Source organism: Amblyomma americanum, chromosome 2 (genome assembly GCF_052857255.1).
Source record: "Amblyomma americanum isolate KBUSLIRL-KWMA chromosome 2, ASM5285725v1, whole genome shotgun sequence".
NCBI classification, from domain to species: domain Eukaryota; kingdom Metazoa; phylum Arthropoda; class Arachnida; order Ixodida; family Ixodidae; genus Amblyomma; species Amblyomma americanum.
This window is the reverse complement of record NC_135498.1, coordinates 29,357,232-29,379,988: the sequence shown is the minus strand read 5'-3', so window position 1 is coordinate 29,379,988 and position 22,757 is coordinate 29,357,232. Positions and strand designations below refer to the sequence as shown.

The window sequence follows — 22,757 nt, the reverse complement described above, 5'->3', positions numbered from 1 at the left end:
ATAGCACGTGCAGACCACTGATGACGCAGATTTTCCATGAGGCAAGAGGCGGGCGTGTACCCAACCAACCAGAATATGCATTTTTGTGTGTTGCGCCAGTTGTTGCCGCGTTGTCATGCAGATCGCATGTTCGGTGCCTTGTGCTGCCGATCGGCAATTTCGCAGAGCTTTCGTGGTCTGTGTGTGTGCGCAATGTCAGCCGCGAAAAGGCAGAACCTCTCCTTTTTCATGAAACTGGAAGTTACCAAGCGAGTTGAACAAGGTGAGAAGGAATTCGAAATCGCTGCAGCATACATGATTCTGAGAAGCATGCTGAGCACCATTTTGAAGAACAACGCTGACGTTGGGCTAAAGCGGTGAAGAGACCCGGTGCTTGCAGTGCCAGACGTGTATGCACAGCTGCGCATGAAGGTGTTGAGGAAGCTGTGTATAAATGGTTCCTCGACGCCTGCCTCACTGTAGGCAAAGGCTGTGCCCACTGCTGCAGTGCTAGTTTCGCTTCCTGCTGCCAAATGCCGCATCGGTGCTTCAGCCCTTGAGCAAGGGAATAATCCGTGTGGCAAAGGTTAGTTGCAGGAAGCATCTGACTGAATGGCTCCTGCAGAACCCGAGGACTGGAGGAGACCTAAAAATTGATTTCTCAGGCACCCTGTCTAAGCCGAGTGGATTGTGGAATGATGCCAAAAATGAAAGTATACAGAACTGCTTCCAACATTTTAGTATTTGCTTTGCCGGAGTAGATGGAGCACATTATTCATCAGGTCAGCTCGACAAAGCTGCCGCGGGTTTTGATATTTTGTGGAACCAGTTGCCCCAATTTACTGGTGCTACTTACTATAGTCTCCGCGGACGACAGCGTTGAGACCACGGGAAAGATTGTGGACGAAGACATCATAGTGACGTCGCGAATAACCAGGACAGTACTGAGCGAATTGTGAAGAGGACTTGAGAGAACCTATGCCCAGTGCTCCATAGGTAGATGTTGCGCATCGATAGAAGGCTGCGGTCTCAGCTGTTCGGAGTCTATCGATTACATTTAAAAATGTGTTTTCTCCGAGGCATTGAAAATGAATAAACATAATAAATTCACGACTATTTCGCTCGGTAATCTGTGGGCAGTAAGTAGCTACCATAGAAATACATTTTTTTTCTGTCTTACGGCAATACAAAGGGGTTCACATGCGCTGCAGGTAGAAGTCTGCTCTCGAAAACCTAGCGATAAAAATCTTCCCAAACGTCGAAAACATCTTTACATCTTTATTTTTTTATTTCCAGAAGACAACTGGATGGTCTCTTGGGCTAAAAGCTACACAAAAGCTTGACGAGGCCCAAGAGACCATTACAAGGCAGCAGCGTAAAGAATAGAAACATAATAGATGAATAGTACATAGGTAGACAGTAATAGGGAAATAATAAGACAGCTACTGTGACAGGTAATAATGATGTCAATCACATAAAGCTACCAGTAATGAACTGAAACCAAAATAAAACAACTGAAAAGCACAGACGCGGAAACAACAAACAAAAATTAATGGATCACAACTGCACAAAACAGGAATGTAATTGTTTTTTGTTCAAGTGATTGCCACACTGCAGACTCACAATGGTGGCTTCAGGGCTACGGTGTTCTATATTTCCAACCAACAGTTCACAAGTTTGATATCAACTGCAATGCCTGCATTTTAATGGCACCAAAATATGACATTGGCCATGCACCAGGGTTTCAGTGGATGCTGAAGAGCTGTGTGTGGTTGAAACAAACGTGGAGTCTGCCGCTACAGAGTGCCCATATCCTGGGCATAGCCTTGCCATATAAAATTACATTGCTTCTTTGCCATATGGCAGTAAGCCCAGAGCCTTGAAGTTCAGGTACAAGCGGAATGCCTTCAAGAAGGGAAGCTCTCCAAACTCCCCGCCCCAGCAAAACCAAGCATGGTAGCATCAAGTATTGCAAGCAGTGCAAAGCAATTGCCTCAATCGGCAGAATGCGAAGTCCCACACGAAGGCCAAGAAGTATCAAGCTCACCTTCCTGAGGGTGGAGTACTTGTTCTCGCCACGCATCACGTTGTCCTCGTAGATGAGGTCCATTGACGTGAGCTTGCCCTCGACCTTGAGGACCTCTATCTCGGACTTGAGCTCCTGCAGGTGCTCCTGGAGGTGCTTGCTCTTCTCCAGATACTCCACTCTGCACCGTGAAAAGGAAAGCAGAAAAGCTGCTATGCTTCCACAAGTCCCATTAAAAAGAAAAAGAAGATGGTGGGGTACGTGGGGATAAAATGAGCCCTCAGGACAACGCCGTAAAACTTTGGTGGTCAGTAAAAATCGACTGCTTGGCTCTATGTGGCTGTGCCAATGCCTGTTGGCAGCAAAAGATGCTCACTGCTGAGAAAATTGGATTTCAAAAACAGAACCTTGTTTTTCCTCTCCGACTCGATTCTTTCTCACTCATGATGTCCAGACTGTAAGGGACTCTGCTCTATGATCACCCTTTGGAAAGGAATGGCAGTGCAGTTTGCCTCAGAGATCCACATGAAAAAAATCGGTCTTAGTGACACTGCAGTTTGCTTGTGAAAGCAGCAGGTAGTAGAAATGAAAAATGAATTGTTTTTAAGGGAAGAAAATGGCGCTGTAACTGTCTCACTTCTCTGTGGACAGCTCAACCATGCTGTTAGGGAAGGGATGAAGTAGGGAGAGAAAGAAGGAAGGGAGAAAGACGCGCTGTAGTGGAGAGAGCAGAATAATTTCCACCACCTGAGGACCTTTAATGCGCACCGAAATCGCATAGCACATGGGTGCCTTTTTGCGTTTCGCTTCCACACCTGTAACAACAGAGCTTTATAAAGCTCTGTTTTCAGTGAAAGTAGCCTGTTTCTTATTAATAAGACAATACAGAAAAAAAAAATGGCCAGGCTTAGCTTGGTTAAGCCAAGAATGCGTTGCATATCTCGATGGAGTTCCGTGCTGCTCCGTTGACTCGATAGCCTATTGACTCGATCGCCATTGAAACTGCCCATGTAGCAGCGCTCGATCCTATTTGAGTCGATAGACTATCGGTTCGAGGGCCCTCGAAATGCCCGTGTGACAGGGGTATAAGACTGTCCCGGCGAAGGAGCGCAGCTCCTTTATACATATGCCGTGAGGAGCGGGAATCAGGTGGTGGCTGCGGCCGCGCGCGACCGCGTGAGTTGGGGCCCAGCTTTTCCTCCGGCTGTCGTGACGTCACGTCACGTAGTTGGTGGCTGCCCGGCCGCGCCCAAGGGCTGAACTGAGTGATTGCAATATGCAACGCATAAAAAGGCGCAACTCACCGCTCTTTTTCTATCTCCATAGAGAGCTGTGCCATATCAGAGTCTGTGGTGAAGTCACAACTGATGCTGACTGGAGAGTGCAGGACAGAGCTGTCCAGGTCGAAGCTGCTGTGATCGAGGCCGGCAGGCAGGTTGCTGGTTGCTATTGTTGGCACATCGGGGACCACCACCGAGTTGTCAAAGGTCTGCATCAAACCAAGTACGAGACAAGAGCAAAAACAAAAATGTCGAGTTCATGACGAATACATGCACTGGACCTAATACACAGAGCGAGAATCTCCAGACTATGCTCTGCAGAACACAAGGGTCCCAAGGACTCCCCCAACATTAAAATTGATGACTTCATGCCCTTTTCTTTATCGCACCTTCATTTCGCCACTGTCACACTAATGTCACGTTTACATTTTATTTATATATTTATTTATTTATACATACTGCAGCCTAGGCAAGGCAATTGCAGGCAACAAAAAAAAAAAAAATGATTACAACGCAATGTTAGCCTGCTCGAACCAACTATAAGTCAAGGGCTTGGAAAACAACGAGAGATTGTACGCAAAAATATGGAGGCAGCACTACTGAAGTGCACACGATATCATTATGTGCAACAAAGCCACCAACACCTTAATGCACACCTTCCCATGCAGCACCAGCCGCCATCATTGCCCTGCCCCTGCTGCTTCGTGCTCCGTGCTGCACAGTGCTGTGCCCATTCACAGTTATTTCTTTTCCATACTACAAACTTAAACTCTTTCAATGTCCTCTCTTTCTCAACAGCTCAGCGCCTTCTGTCCAGATTCATAGCCACCCCTCCTTTGCCCGTGTGCACCACGCTGCCCCAAAGTCATCAAACAGTTGGCTTCTCCCAAGTTTGAGTGTCTGGTGGTGAAGCTTGCTGTAGCTATCTTGAGCAGCAGCAAGAAAAGAATCTGCGTTATATTCGTACCTTGGTTCTGAATATACTGCGAGATGAGCTCTTAAACACAAGAACCAAAAAAAACGCTATTATATTCCTGTAAGTATGGTAATTATGCACTCATCTGCATGCAGAAATCCATCATGCTACAACGAACTACAGAAACCTGTTCTATTGCTGCAGCTAGGCAAAAATGACTATTTTTGGAAGTTTCCTGATGGTCCATACATATGTACAGTCATAGAGAAAAGTTTGCAGGATGCGGACTTGCAGAAAAAAAATTATTTCTGTGCAGCTGGGCAAAGCAGGTCAATGAAAAGTATTGAACAACAAGGGGACATGCGTGTTCCATTCATAGGAAAAATATCAGCTGACTGATCAGAGAGGCAGCCCAGAAATAATGTTTTTCCCGCGAATCCACATCCTTCAAATTTTTTTGTCTATGACTGCACTTTTTATGAAAAGAACACACAAGGCCAAGAACATGGTTGCAGGAGTCGCTGCTACTGCTTTTGACTCTAGCTGTTGTCTGGCCCCTTTGGTAAAAATTCCTGCAGCATAATAATGAACATACGTGGATGATTAATGAATGCGGCAATGGCCACATAAATTAATGGCTAAACAGGGTACAACAGATGGAGGAAAAGCCCAGGAGGTACTTACTGTTCGTATTTCATAGGGGCTCCTAAAAATTCCCAGAAGCTTCTCTTTGGCTTGCTTCTCAGCAAGGCGGGCTTGAAAAAGCTCATCCTTCAGCTGATGAGCTTCCTGGGCCCTGCAGACAGCCACACAGAGAGTAGGTTAAAAAAAAACAAACAAAGGTGACAGTTGCAGTTTTTGTGCTTGAAGCAAAGCATACCTTCAGCATGACCAGCCTAACCCCAGTGCATTATGCCTGAAGAGAGGCTCAACTATGCCTTTTCTGGGCAAGTAAAAGGGGATTCAATGTAACGAAGCAGTCATTCTGACCAACAGGGCCAATATGAAATCATCTACATTAGCAGAATGGCAGCTGCATGACTGCTTGAAGAGAGACTTGCAGGAGATGTTCACGTTCTTCAGCCCATATCACTGTACTCAGTGACTAGTGATGGGTACTATATTAGTGCATCACTGCTACAGTACTGTTACAGTAGCAGCAGTACTGCCCACTAACACTGCTGTAAGGCACTAGTACTATGATGATACTATTATTATGACGGCTGGTACTGTTTAGCTTAGTAGCGCTGCTGCTGTATCAGAACAGTAGTAGAACCGCAGTCAGTAGAGAGCAACTGAATGACAGCAGCATCATGATGGCTACCAGTGATCGTAGGACTGTGGCGGCTCTTTATTACTGTAGTGCAAGGGTCCTCAAACAGGCTTCTCTGGAACTCTTGTTCCTTGGAGTGCTCTTTGGTTTCCCCAGGCACCTAATCCTAACCCGTACATGCCTTAACCCCCACATTTTTTATCATACTGTCAATTGCTTGTGGCAGGCTGTTCCACCATACAGGCATCCATTGTTATTGAACTGGGGCGCTTTTGAATGGCTGTGCATCTGCAGCATGCTTGCTAGGCAAGAAGAGAGAGAAGCCAAGATGCATGGGGTTCTTCAGCACTTTTAGGAAAGCTGCTGGGGTTCTACGAGGCTAAATGAAGACTGTAATGAAGACTCCTGCTATATTGCACCCATGGTTGATACTAGGCAGCAAAACAGAACCTGCACGGCCAGGTCACAGCAGTTTGCAGTCTGTCTTACCTCCTTTCAGACTCCTCAATCATTCTTGCTGCCAGCTGCTCTGCTTCCCTCGCCTTTCGTTCCATCATGATTTTCTCCTCTTCTGTCTGCAAAACGGCCAACACATGCACCCTTAGTAACAAATTACACGCACCTTCACTTGAGCAGACAATGTCCGACCGGAATGAAACATCAGCAACCTACACAAGTTCAAAACACGTACTCCTCAATGCGTCTGCGTTCATGGATGTGAACAAGAGGCATGATTCAAGCCTCATGCCTGGGGCACATTAAAGGCCCATGTTGCTCCGTCCAGATACTCTCTTAAAGCTTGGGGGCTGGCACACTGCGAGATCATGGAGAAAGTGTGTTGCCAGCAATGTAATGAACATAACATGCTGCACCACTATCACATGACTGAACAAAGCTGGTTCTGGTTCACTGCAGGCAGTATGTACAGTACATTATGTGCACATTTTTTCCGGACTTCAAGTGGATGTTCACTAATTTCAGATCTCAAAAAAGCTGTCCAGTCTGCTCGACTTGAACACTTGCCATATCACAGCGTTATACACATAAAAGAAGTTCTGTACACTTTATGTATCACCAGGCATAAGGGCCCTACCAAGAATTGTAAGCTACGTATCCAGAAGCAATGTAATGTATGAACGCTACTTCAACATACCTAGAGGAAACGTTCAGGGTGGAGTAGATTTCAATGAATGCATTTAGAGTACGTTGCCAAGGCCAAATAGTGGGGGATACGGGTCTTGAAAACTTTTTTATTTGTGAACATAACTTGTTGAAACTTGGCATGCAGGAGTATCATAGAATGCCGATTTTAAATATGCATTTAGATTTCAAATATCTCACCTGGAAGGAAATTTATAGAAAAATAACATCTCGATTAGGTCTTATCTTAAGGGCCTTTTTGATAACTTCTCAGTTAAAAAAGCTTTGCTAAGAATATGTAGACATTTCCGAAGATCCATCGCTCATCCTAAAGCTTTCCCTTTTCCTTTACACGATAGATTAGCAGTTGAGCCAAGTGTGGGCTAATTACTGCCACATTGTTTCTTTTTTCCAATTTTGTAATTTTTTTATGGCCAACAAAATGACTTTAAAGGCATTTCATTAGCTTTAGGATGTGCTGTGGGCCTTTGCAAATGTCTGCTTATTCTTAAAAAAGCTTTCTTTAACTGCTAAATTACTATAAAAAGCCCGTAAGAAATAACCTAATCAGGATGTGTTAATTTGCCATATATTTCCTCATCCTATGATATACCTGCACGCTAAGTTTCAGCAAGATATGTTAACAAATTTTAAAAAATTTAAGACCCTCAGTAGAGCAGCATCTCAGGCTTAGCAGAGCAGAGCAGCATCCAAAAAGCGCCGCAACTGTTGACTCAGTGTAGCTAGGCAGGCGCTGGTGAGAAGTTACCGCCTAAAACAACAATACAATTGCATTACAGACAAGATATCATAATGACCAAGTAATTTCAAAACAGACAATACACTGCCAGTACACCCATGTCGGCATAAAATTTTCACTCATCACAGTCAATGCAAGCCATGAAAATCAATTCTTGCTTTCCCACAAAGAGTGCCAGGCTGTCTTCACAGGTTCTCACACACACCCAAGTTGGCCTACCTTGATGGCACTAATTTTGATCCGCTGAATCTCAGCTTCTGCCTCGGCTGCCTTCTGCGTGAGCAGCATGGCCTCTTCTTCAGCCACACGAGACTTCTCAGCAAGCAGCTCGGCAGTTTCCTCTGACCGCCTCTGCAAGGACAGGACAATGCTTTAATTATAATTCCCACTGCTGTAGAGGCCACTGTACAGCCAAGTAAAGTAAATGTAGCACTGCACTCAGAGGGCCGAGTTTCACCATATCTACGTTTTCGTGAGCCAGACCAGTTCTAGCTCCCACAGAAACCCACGAAATGCAAACTCTGCTGTTTATGGCACAACTATGGAAGCGTTCCTGCACGGTACATCACTAATGTCTTTTCACAACAGTGGTTTGTCTAGTGTTGGCATTTTAAGAGCCCAAGTTCAGCCTGCACAGAACGCCGACGGCACACTGGCCAAAGTGGGGCTCTACACTCCGTCAGTGCTTGACTGCCACTGTGTTTGCCAACACCCCCGCCGACGCCACACATGCTTATGGACAATGCAAATTTTGAGTTTGTCAGTGTATCTCAACCACCGCAGCGATGCAAGCATGAATGACCAAAGATGCAGAAAGGGCACTAATGCCTCGACAGAAAGTACACGGGTAGCACTGTACATTCTGTGGTTGTGCGGACTGTCAATGAGACTCTTGTTTCTACCAAATGCTCTTCTTCCTGTCTTCTGCAGCTTAAAAGAGGCAAAGAAACAAGCAGTGCACACTAGCATTTTCGTGCTGTGGCTTTCTCCATTATGCTCATGCTCCTTATTCGCTGCTGCCTCCCTTCCACCAATAGCTGCTCAGCCAGTCGGGGAGCCAATGCAGGGCATTTAGGGCATTCTGCGCAAGCAGAATGATTGGAAGAGTCACAGAGCCTCGTGAATTCCAAAGAAGCATGTCGCGCTTACAAGAAATATAAAAAAAATTAAATATAAAAGCATATTTTCTCGTAGTCCCGTGACAAGCATAACAGCAGGGTTCTACTGTACGTGCAATTTCTGTTTGTTTCCATAGGGGCATTAGGTTTCGTGACAGCACACTCTTCTCTGTTCAAAACTGTTCTCAAATAGACTGCTAAGATCACGTGCATCAGCCTTAAAGTGTTCCCATACCACTTTTCAGGAAACACGAACAGCTGTTGAGCCACACAGTGGCTGCTCCTGGCACAAGGGCTCCAGTGACAATAACCATGAAGAGGACGCTACTCCTCTCTTAATAGGCAAAAATGCAAACCCTACGCCCATCGTGAAACTGGATACGTACCAGGGCATCATGGGCGACCCTAGCTTCTTCCTGGTACTGCAGCAGCCGCTGTTCCAACTCAGCTTTCTCCTTCTCGACCTCCTCGCGGAGCTGCTTCTCCCGGGTCAGCTTGTTACGCTCCATCTGCACACAGAGCCAGCCATCACACCTCACAACTTCCTCCACAGGAACCTCCTTGGGCTGCATGCATGTTCAATATCTCATCTTTATACTTTTTTATGAACTGCCCATTGCAAATAAAGTGCACGGATGCAAGGTAATAAAGAAATGCAAAATGAGAATGGTAAAAACACTTATTGTTTCAGGCCCTACACTTATCCACTGGACAGCCACCAGCACAGACTGAGCTAAGAGTTGTAACCAAACATCTGTAAAAAGCAATTGCAGTTTTAATGACCAAGAATAACAAGTTTGAGAAAACAAACAAACATGCAAAGCAACAATCAAATGACACTTTGAAGCTGTTTTTTCTCATACAGCACAGCACAAAGGCATGTCTGTCACATCCCTTTGATATTCTTTCAAAGGAATTTTAATACACTGTTATTTTCCTGTATTCCTGTTCTTGATTTTGCCGCATTTACACCCCCCCCCCCCCCCCCCTTTTGTCTACAAATGTGGCTAATCGTTCTTCATCCCTTGTGACCAACACTTTTTTTTTTTTCTCTCTTTACGATTTTTAAAAGCCAATTGTTGAATAATGTTTGTCTCCGATGATTTTTCTCAATGTTGTCTTGCCAATTTTGCTGGACCTATTCCCACAAGCCATTTTTGGCTTTGACAGGCCTGTAACTGAAAATGTAATATGAAAACTGGCAATAAACAGTATTTATTATTATTAATATATTGCACCTCACTCCAACTCCCACGACATTAAACTAGTGGTCAGGTGACGATGCATCCAAACTTGCCTGCCTCCGGAGCTTCTCCTCTTTGGCCTGCGCTTTCATCTGCTGCACCTCCATCGAATCTGGCTTCCGGCGACGCATGAACAGGTCATGGTTGCCAATGCAAAGGTCCAGAATCTAAGGGAGAAAAATGGTGCACAAATGAAGAGGCTGCAAGCTGCCTCCAGTTTCTGAACATAATGTCTCCACAGAGGGCTTTCAGTTGAACACTGCTCATTGTAACAAAGTTTACTGCATTTGGCCTTTAACGTGAGCTGTACCTTTTTATCACAAGTTCTCAAACACCCTCTGAACTCTGCCATGCTGTTTGGATTACACTTGTGACATCCACTTCTGCATTACCACCTTTGATCACAGTTCATTAAACACTTGTTGTATTGTTTACGATAATGCCAGATATTGACGACAGTGCTTACTGCAGCTGTTTACATACTGCCAGAAATCTCCGCGCCACAGCGCAGCCACTAGACAGTGCTAAGGCTAACCCATGCTGCCATAATCAAGGAATTGCTTCCTGTAGCGAAGCATATATTTTACACAGCAAATAGGAAAACTAAGGCCATGGTGCATTATAATTTGTTGACAAGAAGCTTTTCACTGGGGCTGGTTACAAAGGTAAAAATGTTCTAGAGCACAGTTAGCCACTTCAAAACTCACCAGTTTGTTCATTCGTATCTTGCAGGAGTAGAACTGAAAGCAGGGGGCCACCTTGTCCACTGGCTTGATGTTGAACTGCAGTTTTAATAGCAGTAGGCATCACAGAAAGAATGATTAATGATTACCATGAAATACTCCAGATATCATCAACCGCTGCGATTATGTGACTTCAGACATCTCCCTTGCATCATGTGGTTTCACAAGATGAGGCACATCTCAAACAAATGCAAACTGTCTTCAATAGGGATTTGTGAATACAGTCAAACCTTGATTTAACGAAGTTGGTAAAATCGACAGTTTACATAGTAATACTGAAAACATTGCTGCATCGAAATTCGTGTCCTAGCATGCTAAGAATCCGCCAAAAACACACTGCAAATAACTAATGGGAAGAACAGTTATTTGCGATTAAAGTGGACCCTTACTTCTGCACTTTCTTCGCCAGCAGCAATGGCATTATACGCATCTTGTTTATGTTGCGAGCTCGCGAGCTGTCTCGGCACACGTCTATCGCACCTACCACCCCACGGGTGACGAGGAAGATGCAGTCCTCCTGAGTTGTGGTTCTGCTATCATCCTCTTCTTGTAAGTGCCCCGAGCACACCACTAACACTGCCGACACGATGCGTTCAGCCGCTGCCACCGCTGCGACCTCATGGCCGGCGGCGGCGGCCTCGCGGCACAGGCCACATTGTCTGCGTGAATGTGGCAGGGAAAGAGAGCACGTTCTGATCTCTGCGTCTTGTTCTGCCCGCTGATGGCGATGCGCCTTTGTCCGGAGCAGTGCCACATTTTGAGGCGTGTCGACGCAGGGATCCATCCCAGAAATCAAGGAAACTGCATCCCTTGATTCGTATAGGCTGGCATGCCGCATGTCACTTCTGGCATGTGCATGGTCCCTTAAAGGGACACTGAGAAGAAATTGAAGTTGGCTTGTATCGATAGAATAGCAGCTCCTGATCACAAAAACGCCACTCTTACTGAAAACAAAGCTCTTGTAATGTAGAAAATAGCAAGAACCAAAATACAGGTGTCGCCGCCACAGGCCAATCTCGCAAGTACAAGCGTGAAACCCTTCCTAGGACAAGAGGCGCCACCTTGGAGGAATTTTCCTTACTTCATGGAAGCCACAAATCTCTGAGGCTGGCAAAGGAAGGTTGCGCACCGCACCACTAGCCGTCAGAAATCACGGAGTCTGCGTTTACGTCGCGTATCACGTCACTTCGTTCTGTGACGTCATAAGAGTTCTCCGTGTCGTCATAAGAGTTCTCGAGTTTGAATCAGAGCGGCGGGAAAAACTTTCTCAACTTCGAATCCAAATTTCTTTGAAATAAATGCATCTTTCGCGCCCGGACAAGAGGCAACAAAGCCATGAAATGCCGAAGTATCAGATTTTGCTAACAAAAAAAAATGATAGAGTTCTCCTCAGTGTCCCTTTAATGCGTTAACATCTTTTGACTTTCATGTAGCGGAAGATGTCTGGCAACGATACGAACATGCGCTTCCGCAGTGCTGTCACGTGACCGTATGCAGCGCAAGTGAAGCCAAAGAAACTGAGCAGTCAACTGCGACACGTCTGAAATGCCAAGCACTCATGATCAGACTCTATGGGATGCCCGAATCCGTGCTGCGCGATTCTGGAGAATAATTGCGTCCGAAAAATCTGCCGGCAACTTTTATATATTAAAAATAAGCGGCACATGACAATTTCACGATAAGAACTTCAACATGATTTTTACTGCACTTTGGCTTGGTGCTGACTGACAACTGCTGAGTGCAAATTTAAAGTTTATTTTTATTTTGCTTTACTTCATATTTTTTTAAACCAATTTACTTTGCGAATTCTGCAAACCACACCTTTCAGAGAGCACTCCCGAACATCGTGTTCAGGACCCGAACATGCTCTCTTCCCCAGCCACATCCAAAGATGCGCAAAGGCATGGGGTGCACTTATCAATGGAGTGTGTACTAAATGGAACTCTTCTGAAGAAAAAAAAAAATGATTATTTCTTTTGTATTTATTTTAAACTGAAAATTCACTATTTGCACTTGCCTAGTCTCCAGCTATCAGATGCTGCCAAGAACCACACGATAAGAGTGCAAAATTTTTGCAATTACTGTAACGCACATGTTTAGCTTACCTTTTTGTCATCAAATGAGATGTTGCGGATCTCGCTCCAGGGAAAAGAGATCCTGGGACAGAGCTTGTTGTTCTTCTCGTAGATGTTCAGGCCCAATGCAGTGACTCCAAGCCAGAGGTCTGTCTCTTTCTTGTTCTGAAAAGCAGAGTGCATATCCAGGGCAACTCAGCATACCCTATTTATAGCTGCATGGAACGGCTGCCCACAGCTATAAATGTGCCAAACGCTCAATATTCACATTACCAAGACAACCTTAATCAAAACAAAATTCAGACCTCGCCTTAACAGGAGTAGTGTTACCACACAACATTAGCAACTGCCCCACACCAAGGCAGCATGATACAAAATATAAACTCTTCCTATTTCTGCTGTTCCCTTTCCGTCTCCTCAATCATGAAGTACAAGGCCAAAGACATGTTGCTCCGGCCAAAGTCTTCACTCTTTTGAACACTAAAGTATTCTTACTTTTTACCAAGGAAATTTTGAAACATCATGTTATGCTTGTTCCGTTCACAGTGAGATAACAAATTCGCCAGTTATACCTAAAGTGAAAGTTCTATCAAGCTCAGCAAAAGCTGTTTACAATTGAATTTTCTGGCAAAGAACACATGAATATGATAGCGTTGATTTCGTGCTACAGAATTTCCAGAATCTGCCATTGCAAGCATGTTTCGTGCTAAGATTGTACCCAGCTAACCCTTAAGGCAGCACTCAGTCATTCCTATATCCTATAGTAAGATAATGACATGTGCACTGAACTCAATCAACACTGTTTTGTAAAACAATTGTTTTTTTTAAATTCCACGTCTTTCAACAACAACGCAAGAGCTCATCTGATACCAACATAAAAACTTTAACATTCATTCTGTGTGGTGTTTTCGAGCTTACATAATGTATTTTCTAGAGATACACACAAAGCCCTATACTCCATCTCACAAATCATTTGCAACACTGTGAGTGCTGTGGCGATCTGAGCCTATCAAACCGCCGCATGCTGCATAAGTCTTCCTTTGCGTCTATCATCCTGCGACTGGTTGCTTCACCACTGGGCAGGAAAGCACACCAGTGTCCAGCTGCTGCACGCAAGAGACTCGTCCAATTCAGAGTACATCATGTGTGCGAACGGCCACATTGCGAATGTTTGTGTGGCCATTCGCCAACATGGCAGTGCACTACATAGCAGCAGGCCTTACAGTGCGGTGTCCGTGCAGACCTTCTATGCTAACTTAATCAGTGAATGATACGCTCCCTACACTTTCCAAAAAAAAGGCCAGAACTAGCTTTCCAATTAATGCAATAATTTAATTAAGGTGAGAACGCCAACCAAGTTCTTAAAAGATAATACAACGTTTCTGAATCTACTTGGCTCCTTTATCACGTGTGACTGCGGGCGACCTACAACTTGTCTTTTTTAAGCTCACGTTTAGTCGACTGCCTTGTCACTGCACGTAAACCGTGGGTGTGGGAAGTGTTCCGATTTTGCTTTCCCAACCAGACAGACCTCTGTCGAATGTTTTCTTTTGACTGCAAAAATTTCTGAAAAATAGTTCATCACTCTTAAAATAAATGAGGGGCTATTTGTTGTGTTCCTGCAGCCCTGATTAGACGAGACAGCTATAGTTTCCACACTGCGGCAGGCAACTTGTGAGATGTAGTATATGCTGCATTACTTCATTCTTGCTTGATGTTCTTAATCATCCTGTTCTCCACACTTCCTTTCTTTCCTGCTAAATTACCTAAGCAACAATGGAGATGGAGCTATGGACCAAAGTGGATGAGATGAAATAAAAAGCACGTAATGTTTTTGTTTGTTTGTTTTTAATCTAGCCCAAAGAGTGAGATTTTGCAACAGGCATGCGTGGACGGGTGCAGCAGGAAGATCCTGTCTCAACTACGTTCATAGCAACACAATCTATAAGGAAACCTAAGGCTCAGATCTAGAAGCCTGACTGTGTCTTCTAAGACTTCATGAGTATTCATTAGGGGTTCAAGACATGTAGTACAGAACAAAAAAATTATTCTCCCCATATCAGTAAAACTAGTTTTAGTGCCATGAAGCAAACCAAGATAACTGTCCACAAACAGATGGACACTAGCGCTCAACTGTTCTGTTTCTTCTGCATGCCACACTTTGTTTCACTCCGAAAGCTTGCAGTTCCAGCTCACAATTAACAATATGGTAGAATCTCAACACGAATCTCATGAGGTCGTGAAATATATTCGCATAACCTGAAATATGATTCATCCAAAACGAGCAAAACCCATATGAAGAAGAACTGGAAATGGGGTCACACAGATCTGTTTACGGCGGACACAATTTATTTACAGCCATGCCACCGCTTGCGATGCGGACCACGTGACTGGCGATTGCTGCGTGAATGGTGATGTGTAGGTGGTACTTAGTGCTCGAAGGTGGGGTCATCGTTCGTGTGTTCGTATAATCAGTAGTGGTGCGGGAGAGTGTTTGGAACGTCCAAAATTTTGCACATCGTGCACAGTGTACTCTAGCCAAAGAATTTTACGAAGTAGTATCAAGATGAAATTAGTGTAAACTGTGCCTGTATCATCAAGATTCTGGTGTATGTACACTGCCTCTCTTGGTATGCATAACAACAAGCACCAAAATAGTGACCAGTACAGTGCACTGGAAATTCACTGGACGTTTACACCTGTGCCAATGCAGACTGCAGCAATAGCTGGTCTGTGAGAATGCTGCTGCTAAGTGATAATGCCAATCTGAGAGGGTAGTTGAATTTTGGTGCTGCACAGTAACCTTTCTAGTCACTCTGGAGAAGGGTGCGGGAGGTTGGAGTCGCTTCACCACTGCGAAGTAGAAGTTGGCTGGAGCAAATTCAGCTTCCGCAGCCTGCACAGGGAGATCGTCTCGGCACTAACACGCCACTTCAGCTTCAGCGGCTCGTCATTCAGCGATGCAGGTCTCTGCTTGCCTCACTCTTTTCCTGGTCCATTCTTGAGCCTGCCTTCGTGGGTCCCCATAAGCATGCCACTTGCGTTCCTGGTCTCACAGCTTCCATTGCACTAATGCGACCAGCAGCCTGGGCTTTGTTATGGTGAACGATGAAGCCACGCTGAACTGAGTCACCATGGAGCTGTTTTATATATGCGCATGGCAACGCATGCACCTCTCCACTTCTGCTTTGTGCTCTCAGTGATGCTGGCCAATCGGAGTGGTTTCCTCCCCTTCCCCCCTCTGTACTTGTCACCCGTGCTGACGGATGGTATTATCTCCGAGACTGTCCATTGTGCATGCGGACACCCTACTATTAGAACAGATGTCGCGAAACACTGCACTAACAGCTATTGCTGTAAAATGTGCACGACGCATGCAGCACGGGTTCGCCGCACAAAATATGACGGAGCATCCACTTACGCTTATGCGGAAGTAGTTAACACCATACATGTCCAGGTCCTGGGCAATCTTCAGGTATTCCATTTCAGCTTCGTCCCTAAGCCATAAAAACAATGCTTTTTAAAAACCATCTCTCAGGTAGTAAGTATACCGCTAAGATAGTCACTCATGTGCAACACTGTAAAAGCTTAAAAGAGTATGGGGTATGTACATACATTATATAGCACAAAGCCTACAGCTGGCGTAAAATTAAAGCACGAGACAAGAAAAAAAAAGCATACTGCACTTTTGACAGAGGAAAGCTATTCTCAGGTCAACCATGCACCCAACTAAACTAAGAATGAGACCATGCTCCGCATTGGGAATACTCAAAACTATGGTGTGCTTCAATATGCATTAACATTATACCTTAAGAGGGAACATGGCTTTTGCAGGTGTAATTTTTTATCCTTTGGCGTAGAGTGATGCAACCTGGGTGCAGATGGCAAAGAACAGGGTTGATTAGAGAGACATGGGAGAGGCCTTTGACCTGCAGTGGGCGTAGTCAGGCTATTGATGATGATGACGAGTTTCGACATTATAAATTTTTATGTGCTTCTTTGCTATGCCAAACTTGCAGAAAGTCTGGCATGACAACAAAGCACGGTAGGAGACTAGAGTCAGTGTTTAGCCAAAGGAATGGTTCATGCACTTACATTATCCAAATAGTTTTGTCAACCTGAGTTTTTGCTACACAGAACATTATCTCCATACTTGCAAATGCACACATTACTGTGATGTCAAATTAGTGACAGGGCAAAAAAAAACGAGAAAGTAATTCATAAATATTGGAACATCACTGCATAAAGAATTTATGTGGAACACAATGCAACAAACCGCATGAAAATCCATAAAGCCATTTTCATGCTATGCTTCCTGCAAAGAGAGCAGTCAGGTCAAAGAACACTTTTGAGAAAACTGGCATCTTCACGGAGGTCTCAGCCAGTTTTTTGGTACCTACGGTCACAAAAAACATTTTCTAAGGTCACTCCTGTGCTGTTTTCAGCAAAACCTTTCGGGACATTATTAGAAAAACATTATAGATACAAAATCTGGTGTTTACCAAAATTCGATTTTTTTTCCCCTAGATTTTCGTGATTTGATAGCCGCTTCCCCCCTTAAGTGGACTGACAGTGAAAAAGGCTTAGACGGCAAAGGGTTCCGAGTGTTTGCATGTGTGCACAGAACAATGACCTCTGCAAAGCGTCACACAAATCACTAACAAACTCTCTGAGATAGAAAATCAAATCAGGTATTCACCAACATAAATTCTTCCCCCTGTCCTTTCCCAACAACTGTTCAGTAATAGTGGCCTTCAAGCGTACAAAGGAAAACTGCTTGCATATGTGACCATTAATTTTATAACTAAGGTGATCAAAAGCACAACCCAGCAGATAAATATTGAAACTAAAGTAGTCCTCCGGCGTGCTTAGGAACAACAATTACGACTTAACATTAAGTTAAGTTGTAAACAACGACATGTCTGTGATTGTAACGGCACAGGAAAAAAAAATTGAAATTCTCTAACCCGTATAAATTAAGACAGAACGAAATGGGTATATACCTAAGATTTTTAAGCAAGATTTTGAGCTAGTTGGTGACCCATTGACAAGAGAGGTGCAGAGCAGAGCAAAGGACGAGAAGAAGCGTAGGTGAGATCAGCCAGCACTCAACAGTGTACATTCCTGAGTATGCTACTCAAATGATCCTTCAGCAGCCAGTTCATGCCTGTCTTGTCGTCCCCTCTTCTATTCCCGCATTGTACGCCGTGCTTCCTTGTCAATCAACTAGAGGCTTTGCCACTTTTTATAAAAGTATAGTACAGCTCTACTCCTCACATTTCACTCCAGAAAAAAAGAGAAATGTCCCGAAGTGGCTCCTGCCCTCACCTAGTCATGCCCCGGTGATCAGCGTACCAGACCTTGATGCGCTCTTCCCACATCTCCAGGGTCATTTGGTACTGGTCAATGACTCTCTGGGGCAGAAGGTCATCATTCGCCAGCATGCCAGGTTTGTATGTTGTCTCATCGTAGTCCCCATACTAAGTTAGACGCAAGAGAGAGAGAGAGAGAGAAAAAAAAGCCTGCTTACAAGATAGCAAAATCTGAGAGCGGTTTCCGTAATTGCCAGACAGGTAGCAACCAGAACACTACTAAAGGAAATGTAGTCTTCTTTTGGAGTGTGTGAATTACTACTAATGTTTGATAGCTGATTATTTATTTATTTGGAATACTGCCAGTCTCTGGTTGAGTTTTTTAACAGGTGGGCATTACATGCATCAGAGTTAGCAAAACATCACATCTCTAAAAGCAGCTATGCAAAAGACAACAATAACCTAGACAATTCATACAACACACGAAACTGAAAAGGAGTAAACAGATTTGCAGAAGTAACTTTTAAACTTTTAAAAAGACACACACAAGTTCAAAATTGAAAATATGGGCACAACACGCTGTCTACTCCATGAAATAGACAAAACAAAGAAAAAAATATCTTTGACCACATCACGAGGGCTTAAAACATGGTGCACAGCTCGGAACAGAAAACTGAAAATGAATCAGCGTTAGTAATAAATTTCTCCAGGAAGTTCCATTCTTTTGTTACTAGCGAGAAGAAAGAGCATTTGAAAATGTCACCGCGATATGGATATTGTGTGCCCAACTGTGTGAACAATCAGGGCGCCAATAAAATTATGAATATGAGTACCTTTCACAGGCGCTTCTATTAATATTAGCACAGCTAATTGCTAATTCTTTATTTTTGTATTTATATGGCTGAAAACATTCCAAAAACAGCCACTTATTACGCTCCTTCCATTAAGAAATAAACTTGTTTTTTTTTTTATCCATTACAAAACTGGCTGGGTTCAATTGTAAATTTCCTAAAATACTGCGAATAACTCCAGTTAATGCATAAACTGAAAGCGTTCAAACATGTTGCATAGTTTAGGTGGGCTGATGAACGTCAGTTAAAACTTGCCAAGCTAGCCCTCCCATCGACCCATTATCGAGCCTTCATTGCAGTTATTATTCATAAAGCTGCCTGCCATCTTTGTACGCAAGATTTTTTCCAACTGATGAACACATGGGTGCCAACCAAAAATACAACAGTTAAGGTGTGCTCTGTGACTGGCTAATGTGTTGTTCGACTATAGCTAAGGTGCAGGACCAAATCCCAATATGCACTGCATACACGAAATTAACTTTGAAAATCTCACCCCAAGAAAGCGAAACCTGCGCATAGGCTATGAGTAACCGACTGTGAACGGCTCCACATTAAATTCTATCATTTTGGTTTCCCCAGTGTGCCCCGAGATTACACAAAACCCGAATATTTTTGCATTTCGGCTTCACTGATACTGTGGATTCCGGGCGCTCTGCAGCCGAAAGCCATCGCCACTGAGCTGCTACGTATTTAAACTTGCTGCAAATTCAGGTACAGAATGAACGGAAGTTCAGGTAAATGAGGTCATGGGGCTAGGGCCTAGTTAGTTTACCCCCTGAGTCGCCTTTAACCCTCGCCATCAAGACTATTTGATTAGCACACTGGAAATCTGCCATTACTGTTTTCCCTGTGTAACTACCAGCAAATAAACAAACCTCCATACTGGCACGAGCATGCGCTTAAGATTAGCATCTTATTTAACTGCACCAAGTCAACACCACGGCCACACAGCTTGCTGGGTGCATGATTAGGTAAACTGCCTTGTTGGGCATATCTCAATCTCCACAATACCATAGTTGTATACGGAATTTAAGCCTTGTATCCAGAAAAGAAAAAGAAAAACAGTAACTTCTACCACAGACAACATAATCTGAACCCATTTAGCATATTCACACTAATAAGTTTGCCAATTGTAGCATTTTGTCATTACATTCAACTCCCTACCAAAGAAAACTCCAATGCTGAAAAAGTACACCAACATGTGTCCTGTTCTTGCAAAAGAATGAAACCAACACTGTTTGTTACACCTCATATACTATACAGCCCGGTGAATAAAGAAACTATTTATGACATGGTCTTCGCACTGCCTTTTGGCACGTGGCAGTTGGCAGTAGAATGAACGAAGGAAAAAAACAATATATTCACGCAATTTGGCTGCTGGAGCGGAAAAATAGGCCAGTGTGGATGGATAGCAAGCAGCCTTAGCTGCATTGCACTGCATCCTACGAAGACAATTTTCACCCTTTTCTTACTTTCTGTCGACACGTTCTTCAGTGCAAGCACAATAAAATGCAACCACCAGGTTCAGTACATGTGAACAAAATCTGTGAAATTTGCTGCTTTACTTCTCAGTTTGAGTTGTATTTTTACTGCTGTAGATAAACATTTATCTCTCTCAGACAGGTGTTATCTAGCCTATGTTTGCACATCACCACACAACAGTCTCAAAAGGATTGTGATTCTCACATCACACCATCAAAAAAGCTGAGTGGACAGCAGATAAGGTCCCCTCCCACTGCCCCCCAATAATTCTTCTTTTGCATGATTGTGCACGCGTATATCTATATCTGTAAGACTGTTAGCATCCATGCCCTCGGGCTATCTAAAGGTTATCTGGCTCTGCCTCTTGCTCAAACAGGGCACAGCCAATGCCCCTCACTAGTATCAGTGGCACCAAATTCCTTTGTTGCTTTTGTGAGGACAAGCTGGCCCAACAAACACTTTGCTTTCGAGTAGTCTGTCTGCCTGCCTGTCTGTCACCACAAGATATGCTGCAGAAATGTGCTCAGTACTGATCTGAGTACCTCTGGCAAGGCCACGCAACAAAAATGATAAACAAACACTAACACAAAAGAAAATGCACTGGAACTTTGCAGAAACATTTCAAAAACACCTCATTGTTCTGCTGTTTCCAAAAAAAAAAAAGAAATCAAATATTAACACACTGCTTGTTAAGAGGTTTTCTAGAACACAGACAGAGGAAGGGATGTGTGTAATACAACAAGCAACCATGAAATAATTCTACGCCAACTGATGCATGCCACAGTGAAGTGCCAAGGAAACCATGAAGAAGACAATGACAAAGCCCTGTGATTTTTAAAGAATTATCAAAAAAACAGCAGCCAGAAGCTTTAATTTGAATCACTGCATTGAGAGAGAGATAGAGAGCATTTGTGTGTCCACAATCACTCACCTTGTGATAGCAATATTTCTTGGTTTTGAATAAGAGCAAATTTCAACTAGTATCAGTTCTAAGGTCAAATAATTAGAAAGCAAAAAAATTGCAGGAGACAAGCTCAGTCTCAAGAGTATGACACGACAATGTAATGGGTTAATTACCATATATGCAGAAGGTCATACTCAAATTTACATTCTTAGATCCCTGGGAGTCCTCATACCACTTCTGGCACTGTGGTGCAGCGGTTAAGCGATGCGCCACTGCCCTGCGATGGCAGGTGCTCCCAGTGGCGGACCTTGTGCGAACCAGGTTGCTCTTCTTGAGTGACGAATCATTAATTTAACTGCCACCTGCCACTGTAGGCAGTTAACTCACTAATCCTGTGGGCAGGTTGTGATGACGCCACAAGGCCATGTGACTTAGGTGGCTCACCTGTCTCCCAGGTTGCTATCTGGCCATCACCTACCAAAGTCATGCTCGTGATTTTTCGCTCACAATGTTGACAACGCTGATGCCGGATTTTCTAGGTAACGGGACCTTCAACGCTATCGCGTTATAAATCACGTACAACGAATAAGTACCCAGTCATTTGTTGACCCTGGTAATGAAGCACATTAAAAATGCATAGTTGGCAGTGCCACGATACGTCGGCTCAATTCTAAAGACTCCTCACCTTTGCCTGAACAGCATACGATGCCAGAAGGACAGAGGCTTCGGGAGGACAGTACACGTGCATGCTCAAGATAGCCTGCTTGACCTGAGAATAAGTGAGTGCATAAACAGGAACACTTGTAGTTTACACAGCAGCTACACAACTACACTCAGCTACTCAGAAGCAATCAACAAGCTGTCTAGTATGTCTACAACCAAAAGCTACTCTTATGAAACTCACTAAGGTGGCAGTCTGGGCATGTTGGTGATTCATGATGGAAATGTACAGCGCAAATAAAGACGGGGACACAAGGAAGACACAAGGAAGCTCGTGTGTTCCATGCGTCTTCCCTTGGTCCTCGTCTTTATTTGCGCTGTACATTTCCATCTTATGAAGCTCCTGCAAGGCACATCAAGGCTGGCTCAAGGAATGGCCAGAACTTACATGACTTTCTCTGAGCTGATCATATGCCTTTGGTTACAGGGACAAGTTTCACATTTAAGCTTATGAGGCAAAGGTAGCAAAGACAAGCACTAGCACACGAGTAGCTGACATACCTGAAGAAAAAAAAGGTGCTGAGTGATTTCCTGTATAAGCTCTTCAGAAACATCCTCTGGATAAAACTTGGCCAAGAACAGCAGGCTGAGTGGACTCTTTTTGGGCACATCCTGGTCTTGAACCTGCAGAGGATGTCATGGTTATAATAAGTAGTTCATACAAGGGCAGTGAAAAAATCATGAACATGGTTTGTACAATTCTTCCTTCGCCATACTCTAAATGCAGTGGCGCAGCTCTAAATGCAGCTTATCAATATTCGTTCATGGGGCACCAATGCTACTAAAATGCTGAATTTTTTCATGGTCTTAAAAACTGCACGATGCAGCCTGCAGTTGCTTGCACAGCCAGTGCAGTGCACCTCTTTATATCAGGCTGCACGCCAAAATTATGGTGAAATCCAGTTTGTTTGTGGCTTCGACATAATTAGACCAC

The 22,757-nt window shown here is 44.0% G+C and overlaps 1 protein-coding gene across 2 annotated transcripts in view; it reads right to left on the bottom strand.

Annotated features, from left to right (window-relative positions):
• Mer (ezrin/radixin/moesin family protein merlin) overlaps positions 1–22,757 on the bottom strand; it is a 52,176-nt gene that overhangs the window by 25,657 nt on the left and 3,762 nt on the right. Inside the window, exons 3-15 of one of the 2 annotated variants that reach the window (XM_077653666.1) lie at positions 22,325–22,447; positions 21,789–21,872; positions 17,883–18,034; positions 15,976–16,051; positions 12,585–12,719; positions 10,444–10,518; positions 9,790–9,903; positions 8,879–9,001; positions 7,594–7,725; positions 5,964–6,049; positions 4,886–4,997; positions 3,310–3,494; positions 2,027–2,186 (exon numbers count right to left, since the gene is read on the bottom strand). In XM_077653666.1, the coding sequence (XP_077509792.1) occupies positions 2,027–2,186; positions 3,310–3,494; positions 4,886–4,997; positions 5,964–6,049; positions 7,594–7,725; positions 8,879–9,001; positions 9,790–9,903; positions 10,444–10,518; positions 12,585–12,719; positions 15,976–16,051; positions 17,883–18,034; positions 21,789–21,872; positions 22,325–22,447 (1,557 nt within the window). Of the gene's footprint in view, positions 1–2,026; positions 2,187–3,309; positions 3,495–4,885; positions 4,998–5,963; positions 6,050–7,593; positions 7,726–8,878; positions 9,002–9,789; positions 9,904–10,443; positions 10,519–12,584; positions 12,720–15,975; positions 16,052–17,882; positions 18,035–20,082; positions 20,201–21,788; positions 21,873–22,324; positions 22,448–22,757 lie in introns of those variants that run through there. The other variant, XM_077653667.1, reaches the window with a different exon arrangement.